The 16,743-nt window shown below is 41.3% G+C and overlaps 1 protein-coding gene and 1 long non-coding RNA gene across 2 annotated transcripts; both read right to left on the bottom strand.

The window, feature by feature from the left end:
* Positions 1-4,960: 4,960 nt before the first annotated feature.
* LOC130193960 (uncharacterized) lies at positions 4,961-7,739 on the bottom strand. The gene is made up of 2 exons (XR_008831747.1): positions 6,959-7,739; positions 4,961-6,020 (listed from the first exon to the last, which is right to left on the bottom strand). It is a non-coding gene; the product is annotated as an uncharacterized LOC130193960 (long non-coding RNA).
* A 1,326-nt stretch (positions 7,740-9,065) lies between these two features.
* Positions 9,066-16,223, bottom strand: mrpl3 (mitochondrial ribosomal protein L3). Its single transcript, XM_056419737.1, has 10 exons — positions 16,045-16,223; positions 14,827-15,008; positions 14,643-14,734; positions 13,709-13,807; positions 11,166-11,265; positions 10,976-11,036; positions 10,646-10,757; positions 10,465-10,542; positions 10,285-10,362; positions 9,066-9,315 (listed from the first exon to the last, which is right to left on the bottom strand). The coding sequence occupies exons 1-10, from the start codon at positions 16,116-16,118 to the stop codon at positions 9,166-9,168; spliced, it is 1,026 nt and encodes a 341-aa protein (XP_056275712.1). The 5' UTR covers positions 16,119-16,223; the 3' UTR covers positions 9,066-9,165.
* Positions 16,224-16,743: the final 520 nt, after the last annotated feature.

The raw sequence follows: 16,743 nt of genomic DNA, 5'->3' as shown, positions 1-16,743 counted from the left end.
CAGTTTGATTGCAAAAATATTCAACTTATTTGTCTACATTTGTTCCTTTTGAGACCAACTGAGCAGAGAGATTTTTCCGATATTTGCATTCCTAACCATCTAGATTATATTTCTGGTAAGTATACTTAAATCATCACTTCTCATACTATTGTTGTCAAGCCAGAACATTTGAAAAACAGTTCAGTGTCACATGTGAAGAGCGTATTGTTATAATAAGATATGTCCACCTTATGACATTACATTATACCTTATAAGATTATGCTATATATATATATAATATATATATATATATATGCTATTCTGTATCTTGTTATAATGTGACATATTTCCAGTAAACGTGAAACTCATGTTCCAATGAGGAAACGGTGTGTGGAGAACAGATACATTGAAGAGTATTGTCATTACACGATTCATGCTTGGGCTGAGACTGCCCGGGGCTGCCCAACTCCTCTGAGATGTCACCTTGCGCAAACTCCTCTCGACCTGCCCCACTTGTGTGTGTGTGTGTGGGGTGGGTGTATGTGTGTGCGTGCGTGCGTGCGTGTGCGTGTGCAGCTCCTGTATACACCACTGAGTGGCAGCGTTGCCCTGCAATCCATCGTGCACTGCTGCTTCAGAGACAGATAAGACCCCCTGGCACTTTGGAACCGCTGATCTGCATCTTCATTTGCATTCACCTTCTGTCGACTGACGGAATGTGTGCAGGTTCATCATGAGACTCGGATCATGTGTATGGTCACCATGTAGATATCAGGGATCTCTGATGATCGTGGGTGTTTAAAGCTCTGCAGGGGAGGAGACAAGAGCTAAGTTAGTGCGCAGGTGTGTGTGTGTCTGGAGGGGGGATCACGACAGATGAGTGATCTGCAGTTAATGCTGAGCTGGGTTGATGAGATGAATACTGTATGTGTAGATTGTGTGTGTGTGTGTGTGTGTGTGTGTGTGTGTGTGTGTGCGTGTGTGTGGGTGTGTGTGTGTATGAGTGAAAATATAGAGCTACTTAAGTGCATTGCCTGCTGGCAGCTACATTACTGCCTCTTTAAGCTACAAAGTTTTTTGCTGACCCAAAACAGATGTAATGTATCCTTCTCTCTCTGCTCTCCATTCTGTCTTACCCCCACCCTCACACGTGCACGCACGCACGCACACACACACACACACACACACACAAATGTCTCCTGAGATAGTGGATGAAGGATTTTATAATTAGTGCAATTGCCTTCCCACACAATGCAGCGATTTTACTGTATTTTCGTACAAAGCCCAATTTGTTTTTTAATCAAAGCTTTGATTCCTTTTGTTTACTTCAAGAAGAAACAGAAACACATTGTTTTCTGTCTGCCTAATCTAAATTACGGACTAAATAAATCAAATACATCTTTATAATCTGAGAGACTTTATTCATCTGTTGTTCATCTTCAACAGAAACATTATTTGTATGTATGTTTTTTCTTTCGAGTATTTAATATTTGTAATGCTTCTCCACAATATGAAGTGTCTCCCTCCCACTCAATGTCTTGCTCTCTTTTTGTTGTTGCTTTTGTGTCCGCTCCTCTCAGAGGCTAAATTGCTTTCTATTCAGGAGAGAGAAATGTCATCACTTTGTATGATGGTATTGTAAAATACACATCGGTATACAAGGAAAAGTGTGTACTTTTTTGAGACACAACATTGTAAAGTCACTTTGTCCAAATCATTAAAAATACAATTTTCTTAAGATTTTTATTTTTTTAATCTCCATTGTGTTCCTTTGTGTTTATCTGTAGACGATGGTACCACTAAGTGTTGTATCTATGTGTTGATGATTTAGGTATTGTGATATTCTATACCTTTTTACTGTCAACAAATCTCATGAAATGACAAAAACTAACCTCATTGTCAGCAAAAATCGACAAAAAACAATAAGCCACGCAACACGATGAACATGGGGGCTGTGGTATATTGTGAGTCAATGCCACATGCACCATCCAGCTTATCCACGAACACACACAGAATTTCTATTTATCCGCCGCTGAAAACAGTTCCCAAAAAAAATGCACTATTAAATTCTGTTTGAGTGACATTTACTTCATATCTCTGCCAAATGCCAGAAAGGAGGAGCAGTTAACTCCTCACAAAGTCTTCTCTCTTCTCCTCCTTTTGCTATTGTCATTTAGGTTTTCACCTCCGGTACCATCCCTGTCTCTTTACCCCCCTCCTTCAACCCCCCCCCCCCCTGGCTTCCATATTGATTTACTTGGTATCCCGTGGTCACATTCTTGCGGTGAAGGTTTCCGGCTGAAACCGATGACATTTACCTCCCAGTCACCACATGGCTCATTTAAAGCCCACAACACAGTGCTAGCTGTTACAGTTCATGCTGCTGCAGTAAAGTTTAAAGGATGATTACAAACATTCTGAACATCCAATGGTCTGATGAACCACTCGCTATATCGGAGAAGTGTGAGTCATTGTTTATGGTAAACAACTATATGAAGGTCTTTGTTCCCAAACCTTTTCCCTGTTCCCCATTTTCACACCAACTCAACTTTACCATCCCTTCATTGGCCCTTGTTACCATGGAGATGTCTCAGCTCCAAGATGGCCTTTAATTGAGAGTAAAGTGTGAGACAATGAAAGGCAATGAGAACTACTTGTTGTAAGGTCAAATAAGAGGAGGTGTGGACACACACACACACACACACACACACACACACACACACACACACACGCACAGATAACATATCTGAGTGGAGGATAGGAACACCTGTGGAGAGGAAAGTGGGGACCCAAAGGCTGCACCCTGCTTTCACCCAGTGGTGCTGGAAGGAAGGAACCAAAATGTACTAACACGGGTGGGAGGTATCACACAAACACCACACACACACACACACACACACACACACGCAAGACGCAGGTGTGCACAATTGGGAGGGGCTCGCCACAGCAGGACCACCGGCAGTGAGGCTTAGAGGGATGTGTGGTGATCGTTGAGAATGTTAAAATACAAGCTGGTTCTTCTCTCTTCTCCCACGTCTGATAAAGCCTCTTATTGGATCAGATTATAATAAAGAACATTCATTCAAACATCTGTACTTGGGAATCACTTCGTCTCCGTCGAGCTGTGGAAGCCTAAAAAAATGTTTGTCCAAAATTGAAGGATTTGAATCGATGATGCAGCTTCTGTGCCGTGAGAGAAAGAACATATTGTGTAATACGTGAAGCAGTAAGAGAGCTCGAGTTGGAACAATACATTCGCAAGTGGCATGTTTGAAACTTCAAATGTCTCTGCGACGCCTCTGTTTGCAGACTGTGATTGTCGTCAGTTTAATAAAAATAAGTGTTTTGTTGAGAGGATTAATCCACATAGCCTACTTATTGACTTGAGAGCTTATATAAAGACGTTGTAATTATGTTGCCTACTGATGCTGAAGTTGGTGTGAAATTGCATTAGCATTTGCTCATTCCCCTCATTTACTCATTTTCTTCTTCTCTCTTATTTAGTGACTCGCTACCGTCACCACTGACTTTCGAGTGGCTCCCTGACTGAGGGAGTAAATGTGTTCAAGAGCCAGCTGTCCCTCAAATAACACACTCAATAATTCATATTGCACAAACACACACATGCTGATCTGTATGTGTGTGTGTGTGCGCGATGAGATGCAGGTCACTTCAACTTTTTGTGTAAAGTCGGCAAAGGGAGTAGCAACATAAGTGCTGACCGCACTTAGGCGCAGGATTGTTGCTGACTAAGGAAGAAATAAAACAATGTTTGTGTGTGTGTGCGTGTGGGACAGAGAGAAAGAGAGAGAGAGTCACAGAAGGGTATGTGTGCACAGCGATATGGAGGGAGGCTGTGTTTGACTGTTGGAAATCAGATCTCTCACGTGTTGAGCAAGCAGAAGTGGAGAAGGAGATCCATCACGTCAGACGGGGTCACGATCACACGGCGACCTTCACTAATATACTCCAAGTACTTTCCCCAAAATGTTTACATTGATCCAAAACCTGCCGGTCTCTTAAATAGACAAACATAAATGCATTCAGGGATCAGATATCAGACAGTTTGACGGACAAGAAATCATTTAAATATCTAGATTTACACAATTTGTAGTATATTCGGGGATCGCTAGGCAGAAATGGAATATAATGTGCACAGCTGTGTTTTCATCAATGTAGAATGAGCCCTTCACATCTACATAGGAAGCGAGTCCTCTTCAGTTTCACCATGTTGCACGGCCATGTTTCTACAGGAGCTCAGAACGGACAAACCAAACTTTTGTTGTTGTTTTTTGCTTCCTGAAGGCCACCGTAGTTCTCCAACGCGCTCGCTGAACTGTGGTAACAGGAGCCGCAGAGTGCAACACTGTGATGCCGCCAGCCGGCCTCTCCGTCGTGTTTGAGGAGGAAGTATGGCCTCTGAGCCAAGCGAATGGCGTTACCTGAAGCCTTGGAGAGGGAGGGAGAGGAGGACTATTATTTGATCAATTAATCATATGAAAATGTATCTGGAACAATTTTGATAATCCTTAAATTGATCACCAAAAATACCAGAGACCAACCTCACAAATGTGAGTTGTTGATGGTTTTCTTTGAAGATGTTAACTTTGACTCTTACAAACCTCTGAAAGCCATTCTTTCCTGTTTGAAAAGATCAAATGATTAACCAATTAATCAACATAAATATTCAGAAGATTAATCAATCATAAGACCAATGAATGGGCTTTAAAGTATTCAGTGTGGCTGTAAAGTCCTGCTCAATGATCTGTTTTTATTTATTTTACATTGTTCTGGGGTTTAAAAAGGTCACAGCCTGAAACAAAAATGTTTGTTCTCCAGCTTCAAGTCAAATCATGTCTTAACGTGCCGAGTCTCAAAAATACTGAACTCACAAAACTTCTAAATCCATCATTACCAACTGATAGGTTTTTTCCTCTCTATCACGGTCAAGGAGGCGAGAAATGAATCACAGACAACGTAGTATCTTTGACCAAAGCTTTGGCCAAAGGGGAAGCTCAGTCGCCTATGCTCTGAACACGACGACCTCCAAGACATTCCGCCGAGCACCCCTTTGGTCCAGCCTTTTATTGAAAGCTTAATCACACACACACACAACAACAAAGGAGAAGTGGAACTGAGGACAAGTTGACATATTCCTTCCGTCTGGTTTATTATCACTTCCTTATCAGACTCCCCAAACACATAACACAACCTTCGGGTGGGAACGCGGAGTTCGGGAAGCTCCTCTGATTGTTGAGTTTAAGATACGGTAAGCAATAACATAACATACATTTATATCTCTGTCAGTTCCCTCCTGTTTATGCTATTGCTTATTATTTAAACATGGTCAATAAGGGCACTCATTTTATTTGTCTAATTTCTAAGCAGCATGTGATTTACGTAGTTGGGTTAAGCAGTCCAAGCAGAATCATGATTATTCTCTTTTTTTTCTTACACATAATTTGTTAGTAATACCACACCAATCTCTTTGGGAATTAAACTTTTTAGTCAGCAGCTTCACATCAATAATTGTCCGTTTGGTTCCTTGTGAGGAGTTTTACACAATTATGTCATACAAGCTTAAACCAAAAGTTTACGTTATATTTTCTTAAACGGGAGCATTGACAGGTCTTCCCATGTCAACATACATATGAGTGTACGCGGTCTGGAGGGTCTTCTTTCCGCTCCTTCTCCCTTGCTCCTCTCGTTTGAGTTCCTCGGGACCTCTCGCTCCATCACCCGAGGCGACACCTAAGAGCAGGGATTGTTGGTTTCTTCACTGACGTTGAGATGGCTGTCTTTTAAGCGGACAGCCCCCTTTGAAGTCAGTCTTCCCCTCTGCTCGTGGTCGTCTCGGGATCAGGGCACTGGTCCGGGATTTCTGTAGGGAACAGTTTGAAATGGGAGAGATGTATCCAGGTGGTCCTCTCGGCTATCTTTACAGCGGTTGCAGTCGTCAGAAGGACTTGGAATGGTCCCTCCCAGCGAGCGTCGCTCCACGTCTTTTTCTTGATGACGCGGATGAAGACCCAGTCGCTGACCTGTACAGACATAATGGGGGAGACAGGTGAATCTGGCAAGACATGTGCTTCCCTGACTCCTCTCCCCATCATGGTCTTCTTCATGTACTCCACTAGTGTTTCTTTCTCACCCACTTGCTCTAAATCTGGGTGAGTTAGTGGTAGGCGGTAGGGTCGTCCATGACTGATTAGGTTTCCTTGAGGGTTGTGCTTGATGCATGTCACACATGCTTTACAAAAACATTTTAAGTAGTTTTGTTCTATCATAGATACCATCCCTCCTGTTGAGACATGGCATTGCCCATGACTCAAAATAGCAACGGCCTTGAATAGACTTCTTGGTAGCCCATAATTTTTCTTTTACTTGGGCTTGTGCCCTCTCTTTTGCTGCTCGGACCCACTGTTCTGCTTGTTTTAGTTCGTGGTGTTTTGATTCGCTGAGTCTGGGTTTTTTGTTTTCTATGGCGATGGTTTTTAGATTTTTACAGATTGTTTCTATCTCAAAAACGTTTAGTTCGCCGGAAAAGCCGTATTTTGTTTTCCATTTTTTTTTTTTTTTTCAGATATTTCACACTATCTGAGTCCTGTTTGAACATAAACAATGTGTCGCCTGAAAATTCGCCTTCAGGCTTTCCGTGAGAATTACCCATTGTTTATGGTGTGATCGTATAGTATTAGTACATTTCCTTGTTTCTTTACCCAAACCTGTCAATCTGTGGTTGTCTAATTGAACAGGTCGTGCGACGCTGATTCAATAGAGTCACAGCATTCATTCACAAACAAATATAAACAAACAAAGCTAAACAAACACATAGTTCTCCCACAAATATGTATTAGTTCACCACACTTATTTTTACGACGCGTAATCAACCTTTATTTTTCGCAAAAAGGGCAAAAGCTTATTTTTACGACGCGTAATCAACCTTTATTTTTCGCAAAAAGGGCAAAACCATACGTACTTTGTCTGGGTCAGTCTCCCTCTGTCTTCCGATCCGCCGGATCCCGTCAATCCACGACTGGATCTCCTCTCTGCAGAAATTATTATCCACTGCTGAGCGGTCTCTTAATCCGATGATCAGTCGGGGCCTTGCACAGGTGTCAGTGGCTCCGCAGGAAAAAGAAAAATCCAGCCGATGGGTATGTTGGGATCCGGGTCACGGCACCAAGTTATGATAGGTTTTTTCCTCTCTATCACGGTCAAGGAGGCGAGAAATGAATCACAGACAACGTAGTATCTTTGACCAAAGCTTTGGCCAAAGGGGAAGCTCAGTCGCCTATGCTCTGAACACGACGACCTCCAAGACATTCCGCCGAGCACCCCTTTGGTCCAGCCTTTTATTGAAAGCTTAATCACACACACACACAACAACAAAGGAGAAGTGGAACTGAGGACAAGTTGACATATTCCTTCCGTCTGGTTTATTATCACTTCCTTATCAGACTCCCCAAACACATAACACAACCTTCGGGTGGGAACGCGGAGTTCGGGAAGCTCCTCTGATTGTTGAGTTTAAGATACGGTAAGCAATAACATAACATACATTTATATCTCTGTCAGTTTGGAGGTCACCAACAAATTATGTTCATTTAGGGATTCGATTCAGCATATTAAGAGGCTAATAGGAAAAACGGGTTTTCAAAGTGATCTCAAGTCGACGTGTCCTATTCACAGTGAGATTCATGCAGGTAAAATTGAAGGCCGGGTCAAATGTTTTGACCTTATGACCTTGACATTAGTGTTTGACAGCATTGTTGTGGGTAAACCAGCGATGACAGTCTAGCAACTAATATCCAGGCACATTTATTGCTCCCTCTGAATAAATTATACACTATAGATACTGGACTTGAATCCATCCAAATTCCCAGGTGTTTTTTCTTCTTTTAATGAGGTCATTGGTTATTTGGTGGCATCAATGAAAAACAGACTAACCTGCTGGTCATCTACCACATGCACACCAGACTGGAGTTCATCCTCTTCCCCTTCTGCTGCTTTAACAGGCAGCGTAGACCCCCCCCCCCCCCAAGAGCCTGATGATGTGCAGGCTCCACAGAGCAGGACTTTCAAACGATATCATTACCATTTCAAAGAACCTGCTGCTGCCTTGTGGACCTATACACGCAGTGGCATGCTATATGGAGCGGGACGTTGTTTGCCACAAACTGAATCACCACCTGACATATTTATATTATCTAAATTACAACCAACTACTTACTGTATGTTACGCATTTCTGACTTTGCCAGTTGTGTGTCGTTTCATCGAGGGAAACGGCATCAATGCAGCGTGTGTCTCTGCAGTTGTTGCATGTCATCCTGAGGCTTCGCAGCCTTGTTTTTGCTGCTGTCAAATGAATGACATATGAAGCAGATAACAACAGAGAGAGAGAGAGGGGCTGAATCACATGCAGGCCTCTGATACATATACACAAAACAAGACTTCAACAATTTGGAGGACATGGTACTCCTTTTGTTATGTATTGTCCAAAAAGGCAGGGAGGGGTCCCACACAGTGCAGTAGATTCTGTCAGCACACCAGCTTGCGGCATTCTTATTTTAATACTGCTGAACACACAGACTTAAGCACCCAGCAGTTCCTGCTGCAACATTAATGTCCTCATTTATCCTCTTATGAACAAATGTCAACCTTTGTCATGCAGCCTCGATCCCTGCCTCTCCTCTTCGTCACCCTCCCCACCTTCACCAACCACCTCACTCCCTTCCCCGTTTCTACTTTGTATTTGCCTCCATAACTTCGAGCAAATTCATTCCTCCACCCCTAACAACACAGACCTTCCCTTCCTCGGTCAGTATTCCTCTCACTCTGCTTTGTGCAACTCATTGCATCCCCCCTCCCCCTGCACAGATATTGCACATTTCTCCACCCCATCTGCCTTTCTTGTTTTACTGTCTTTTCTTCTTCTTCTTCTCTCTGCTTGGGGATCCTCTAGTGACGTCATCACTCCGACAGTTACCATGGTTTCGAAGGGAAAGGGAACGTAATACATTTAAAAATGAAACAAGACAGGCTCTGTGATGTTGCATCACACAAAACTAAAAGACATAAGATATTCAAAGCAATTACTCTTTATTACAAGATCCAGACATGGTGTGTGGTTTTAGATGAAAACAAGATGTGTGTGCGAGTGTGTGTGTGTGTGGGGGGGGCGATCAGGTCAGTGTTAATGATGGGTCTGTGTGAACAAACAAGTTATCGTCGTACAGGTCTTCATCCAGATCGCCTTCCTCTTCTGTGAAATAAGTAGGGAAAGGAGGGCTGAGCAGGCTGGAGCTCCTGGTTGGCAGGGAAGTATCTTTGATCTGGAAGACACACAAACACAAACTATGTAATAGCTGTGACACTCTTCTTTATTAGTAATTAAACAATTAAATCACAGAAAAATGTGATTCATAGTTGCCTAGTGTGTTAAAAATCATTATCGAGAGTCAAGCAAAAATGGATGTCAGCATTCTCCAGCTGTTCAAATGTAAAGATGCTTTGCTTTTCTGTATTATATATTTTCAAATTCATGTACAGATGTCACCAAATCAACAAGGAATGAAATCTACATAATATAATTATTTCTTACTGATAATCTTGTTTCAACTTTACATTTGAATCAATTATTAACAATACTGGGGAAAGTGTTTCGTTCATAGTCAATTAATCATATTCATTCACTTTCCCTGTGCAGTAGTCCTAAAAGCTTTTCTTAAAATACAAAATAATCAATAATGAAAAAATGAAATTATTTGTTGCAGCCTCCAGTCTTCATTTTAGTCACTAAAACAGCTAATTTACATTTATAGGAGGGATATTAGAGACGCACAGTACAATAAAAATGAACAACAATGAACAAACATTATTAACCTGCTTGTGTGCCCTTAAGGGCAATATAATAAAACAAACTTAGGGGTGTGTGTGTGTGTGTGTGCGCGGCCGCTGGCCTGGGTGAAATGCAATGCCATTTGTATTAATTATCGCTTGTCTGCTAAACAAATAATAGGCCCAGTGTGTGTCAGCGCACACACACAAAAGGCGAACACAACATGCTGAGTATGGAGATGGATGCTGTGGATATTATTAACATCATTAAGATACGCGCACCCATTCCCTCACAGAGGAACACACACACGCTGCTGATCCAGCACAGTGTCATGAAGACGGATCACACGGTCTTGCAGGTGTTTTAAAGGTGCAAGGTCACTCATCTGTCAGAACTCCAAGCAAGCTGGGATTGACCTCTGATTTCATACTTCACAAGTGTGTCTGAACATGATTATGTTTACCTTCAAAGTGCAGTTCCTGTGGCCGGGGACAGAGCCGTGAACATACAGCACATTATACTTGGTATTGACCCTCCATATCTGGAAGAGAGGAGGCAGATGAGTATTGAACTGAGATGGCAGTCAAGGACAAAAAAAAGTGAAAAACCATGACCGTGTGTGCGTGTTTGGGAGTGTGTGTACCTTCAGTCCATAAGCTGTGACAAAGATGTTGCCCATCATGCCAGGCATCTTTTTGCCTTTGAAGACTTTGGCTGGATCCTAGATGCAGATGATAAAAGACACACAGCTCACATGACTGGATTATGGGAAGCCAACTGTTCATATCTGGCATGAATAAGCAGTGTGTTTGTGTGTGTCTTACCCCTCCAGGGCCAGAAGCTCCTGGCCTTCGATGAGTTTTGGTTTGTCCGTGGGTGGCTGGCTGACCTTTGAACCCATATCGCTTCATCACGCCTTGAAAACCCTTCCCAATGCTACACACACACAAGAAAAATCCATATTTTTACAGTCAAGAACTTTGACGTTGCGTCAGAGGGTAGGGATAAAAAAAAGAGAGGTTTGGACTTTCTTGTAAAATTACTCATCTTCCAAACATGATGCTGGAGCTGAAAGAGGGCAAGAAGTAGGAGAGGAAGCAAAGAGGAAGCGCCAACGAGGCGGGAGAGATGGCAGGCAGAATAAAATAACGTACGATTTGGCTGTGACGTCCACATATTGGCCAGGACGGAAATGTGCCGCATAAAGAGGAGTGCCTGAACACACAAGCAACAAGATTACAATACACTTTTACAAAACGGCCTCAACAAAATAAATCTATTGTGCAACAAACAGTAGAGTAAAGGAGGATGTATTCATCTATACACTAAATCCCATGTGGATACCTGGCTTGATGACAGCGTTGTCCGAGACTTTGAAGGTGGTGACCTTATGTTTCGGAGGCACGCCCGCATTCCTGAACATCTCCATTTGCTCTTCCGACCGCTGTCAGTCAGAGTGGCGAAAAAGAGACATAAGAGAAAGAGAAATGAATAGAAATGGTAAAAGAAGTATGAACAGCAGTTGGACTTTGGCTTATTAAAATTAACAATGGGCCCATTATGACTGTTCAAACACACATGCAGGCAGACGTACACACACTCGGCAGTGAGCATCTCTGACATTTGCTTTCACTCGGCTCCCTCTAGTCACTCTAAACTCTCCCTTTCAACAGAACGGTGAAAATCAGCCTGCCAAGCTTCTCAAATCCAACAAACGGCCTCTGACTGAAAGGCGATGCGTCTGTGAGAGAGGGATTCTAAACAACTCCACATTTAACAACGTCACAATAATCTATCAAGACCCAATGAATACATTACACTTTGATTTATACATCCTTGTACATTTGTGTGTGTTTTGACCATAAAAAAGATGCAACATTTAATATCTCGAGTCAGATATTCAGTCTGATGCAGCGATCGGACCGTAAAGTTCATTACGAGCATGAAAACCCATTAACACATTTTTGCTTGTCAATTTCTTCAGGAAATAGCAGCAAATAAATCAGTTGTATACAGTTTATTTAGACGCCTAAGATTAGATTACATTCCTGACTATGGATCTGTATTCATAAACAGTTTTACAACTGGGAGTACTGAGATGAGCTCAATGCTACAGGGAAATGACACAACTCAGTTATGCTGCCAAACTGATTAGATTGTATTTGTCATGATATATCTATATATATATATATTAGGGCTGTCAGCGTTAACGCGTTAATCTATAAGATTAATTTGGCCGCGTTAACGCACTAAAATATTTAAACGCAATTAACGCAAAAAATATATATATATTTTTTTTAAACCGCGGCAGTACGGTTTGACACTGTTTCCGTTTTTAAAACAATTATTTCTCCGCGAAAATAAGGAGCAGAAATCAGTTTAACTCGTGGATGAATCAGTCGGGTTTCCTCCTGCTCCTCCTTCCTCCCCTCTCCCCCTCTGATACACAGAGGAACGGAGGGCGACGTGTCGGGGGACGCGGCGCGGAAAGAACTCGTCACACGAAACCTTCAACGTGATTTGTCAATCCGTTTGTCTGTCAACATTTCGGGAAAAAAACAACCAATGAACACTCAGTAAATCACAAAGGACCTCCCACCTCACGGGTTAGGCTCATTTAGCAGCCTGTCTGTCAGAGAACCAGAGGACACGGCGCGAGGACAATGAGGCTCATTTCAGAGCTGAGATTGTTCTGGAATGTTTGATGTATAACACGTGGGTATGTGTCACATGCAAAAGACTTTAAACGGTGAATTTAATTTATTTTGTAAAATGTATAAAATGAGCCCAGCCTCCAGAGGGTTAACGTGACATATTTGAATGTCAGTCAGTTACCAAGGCCACTGGTTCTGCTGCTGTTCAATGTTAAAGATGACAGGACCAATGGGGTCTCACTTCTTTTTTTTTACTAATCTGATGTTTCACTGAAGAAACAATTTATCATCCACGATATTAAATACCTCGCTGGCACTGTATATGTAGGAGCCTCTTTGAAAACACAGCTCTGTGTGAAGTTTTGTCTTTAACCCTTGTGTTGCCTTCGGGTCAATTTGACCCGATTCAATGTTTAATGTCGGTGTTCTTTCGGGAGTCAACAAACAAACATAAAGTACCTCACACTTAAACTTGGAAAACAATATTAATTCTAATAATTTTCTGGAGATTTTAATAGCTGGGGTCATATTGACCTCAAGGGTAAAATATGTTAGTAAATATAAAGGTAACAGGAGGGTTAAACATTTAATCGGGTCATATTGACCCGAAGGCGACAGGAGGGTGAAACATTGAATCGGGTCAAATTGACCCGAAGGCAACACAAGGGTTAAAAAGAAGGAACAAACTTTTAAGCGCGATTAATCGCGATTAATTAATCGCAATTTCAAAATGTGCGATTAATTAGTTAATTTTTTTTAATCGATTGACAGCCCTAATATATATATAAGAGAAAATATTAGATACTATGAGAAGAAAATAAATCCAAGTAATTTTGTCATCCTAAATTTGACTTTTTATTAAACCTGGAGGGAAAACTGCTTCCTGCTGCATCAGACGACGCCGATAAGGCGGTGAACCAAAACAGTGATAGACAGCTAAAGAATGTGCTGAAATTCACGATAAAGATCTGTAAAGAGCAGAGAAGCAGATTCGAGTGATAACTTTCCATAGGTTCATCACTACGAGCATCCCTTCGCATACACACATTGTTGTTTGATTCATTGCTCGTATAAAATATTGAAATATTGATTATAGCTGGAAAGATTTGACGAAATGACAGCTATAATAATTAACTCAAACATTTTCTAAGTAACATCATAATATAATAGTTTCACAACTATGATTTAAAAAAAAAACATACATTGTTAATGATATTAACAGCCATTTCTTACATGGAATGGTGATACGTTTTTCCCTCCTACAACGAGGGCCGCGGTGTGTCCATTAAATTCCTCCTTGGAGAGGTGTCTTATTACATGGCAGTCCTGCACCTGGAAAAAAGAACAGAAGCTGGATGAACTAGTAAATAGTCATAGTCCGATTTAAGTTTTTCACTGTGGAACTTGTTTGCTTCTGACCTACAATGAACAAATATGTAATTAGCAGAACATTCCTGGTGTAAACCATTTATATATGGGGCAACTGGCTGACTCATAAAACCTACCTATCACTACATTTTTGCTCAATACAATAAGATGACGCCGCTATTGACGCAGTGCATGATACATTGCAAGTAAAAGACGAGAACAAAAAATAGGAGATATACCCCACATAAATGTAAAAGTTATTTTAAAAAGCAAAAATTAAACCTTTACTTGTTCACTGAACTATTACACCCTCAGAAAGTCTATTTAAATGCTTTACTTTTCATCTAGCAGAGATTGTTCCCGTGTCAGCTGAAAAGAAACAAATGACTAAATGTGAAAAGTGAATCAGTAGGTGGGGATAGAAGTTTCTATTTGTCTTTGATTTTGACACAAAGTGGAGGTGATGGCAAAATAAAAACATCTGACTCAAAATGCAATCGGAGTTTTGTGTGCTTCCAATTACAGTGTTATTGTCACGAAAGAGGAGAGTTAGCACGCACGGCTGCAGGTTGCAATCAATTCACTCAAACATGAGCTGAATAAATATGAAATATCTTCACGACGTTCAATATTTGCTATTGTTCCACCACACTCGACAGAACAATCCAATGTATTTGACTGTGTCTAAACGGCTGGTCATTTCATTATGGATCACAAACATACATTATCATTCCTGAAGAACACCTGCGGTTGTTTTGATGCAAAGCTCATGCGCAACAGATGTGTGTTTGTATGCTACCTGTAACATGGTGACGACATGTCTTTCGCCTGCTTTTGTCCAGATTGGAGCCATCCCCAACTTCACGGCTACTAGACCCACTCGTCGACTACCTGGGCAGAGGAAAAGAGGAAAAGACGATTTAAGTGCGAGCGAACAGAGAGGACTCATGACGCACACAGCGCTCACGGATCATGACGTCTACCATTTGTCCAATCATGACGCTGCCAGGGTTCATCTTTGAGTGGGTTGAGCTTATCAGCGGTTTGTCTCCTGTATTCCTGAGCCATGCTCTTTCTCATGTACTCCTGGTTGTCCTCTGTGAGATGTTCATCAAACCACGTTGTGGTGTTTACTGTCCTAGTGCAACTCACGACATGGGCAGGACTGCAAGAAGAACAACAATCAGGGAATCAGGTCCAGTTATTTTCCAGTAACATCCAGACGTCACCTGACCAGCTCCATGCTCACAACAACTGTGTCCAATCAATACAAGAGTAACAGATAGCATACGTGTGTGCTTATTATTTACGGCATGCTAATAAGTATTATTTTTGCATTGTCGATTAATGGAACATTCCCTTTATTAATTAATTTTCAGTGAATTAAATGGTAGAAAATAGTTAGATATGGACATTACAATTCAAAGAGTTCGAGGTGACTACTTCGGATTGCTTATTGATTTGCCAAACGGCTTCAAACTCAAGCAAATAAAATTAACAATGGTAGCAAACAAACAAACAATAAGCACACCTGACATTTTTCACAAACAAATGCAATAACCGATTATCAAAATTGTTGCGCCTTCATTTTGTGGTGATCATTGTTGAGGGTTAATTTATGCATTCCCTGGATACATTAAAGTGAAAAAGCCACCCAGCTTCAGATCTTATACGTAACCAGTCAGCTCAGTCACGGCAGGTCCACACATTCACAGGACAGTGTGTGATGTTATTGCTCAGCGACGAGTCACTCAATATGCTTCGTGTGCACCAGGTTAACAAAAACTCTAGATCCAAAGCACAAAGACTGGAATGAAAAGTGACTGAATGATCCATGGTGACGTCATTAAAGTCTGCCCACGGCTGCTTGCGAATGACCAACATCCCTTGACTCATTTGTTACTGAAGAGTGATTAATCAGTTCTCTCCTTTATAACTCTGCACATTAATCATTGAGTAGTCCGTGTGACATTAGAGCACTAAAGCTACAGTTACGTTACTTATAAGAGACAATTAAACTAGCGTTGGTGATACTTTGTAATGGTAAATGATAACGGTAGCCGATTTATTTACAAATAAAAGGCTATGGTATAAACAACGATATCATATAAGTAAACGGTTAATTTACGACAGCAACCTTCGTGTTGAAGCTCCCTTCAGTTCAGCTATATTAACACAACTAGCCAGTTAGCATTAGCCACCTTTCAGCTGCTGCCCGGAGAGAAAGGACTCGACTTCCCCGCTGAAGAAGAAACCGACAGCTCCACGACGCCATTGTGCTCTTTGATGTGTACACTTATATGTGAGAAAAAACTGCACACAAACTAGAGAGGCATGACCTCTTACAACATCCGCTCAACCATGCCTGCGCTTTCGTCCTGTTCGAAATGTCACCCTGGCTACTTCCGGTACGTGACAAAAGCCGTCCCCTCGTACAGAAGAGGGTCGTGAAAATGGTTCCGCGCAACTCGAGTTTCTTAATTTCTAATCTGATCTCCAAAACGTGATTCGACAATTATATCAAATGTAATACTGTTAAAGGTTTGATACAAATAACCCAACAGAAACAACACTAAATGTTGAATTTCAAAGTTAATTCTTGACCTTGGAAACTACAATCGACATAACAATTTTACTGAAAGGTCAATTTAGTGGTGTTGTTGCTTTCTATCATATAAAGTGATCTTCATCGACAGATTTAGCTAATTTGGACTAGAAATGTTGATGTTTACGTTTCCATTTTTTAGCTCTATACAACGCATATATTAATAAAGAACAATGATAAATACAAAAAATAAGCAAAATAAATGTATTTTATTTGGAAAGGTATCAAGTAAATCAAGTCCCATTGGTTTGAGGCTTCCTGAATTTTAACTATGAACTGTGTAACATAAAAAATA

Source organism: Pseudoliparis swirei, chromosome 1 (assembly GCF_029220125.1).
Source record: "Pseudoliparis swirei isolate HS2019 ecotype Mariana Trench chromosome 1, NWPU_hadal_v1, whole genome shotgun sequence".
Lineage (NCBI taxonomy): Eukaryota > Metazoa > Chordata > Actinopteri > Perciformes > Liparidae > Pseudoliparis > Pseudoliparis swirei.
Note: the sequence above shows the minus strand (reverse complement) of the source record. Positions and strands in the feature narration are given on the sequence as shown.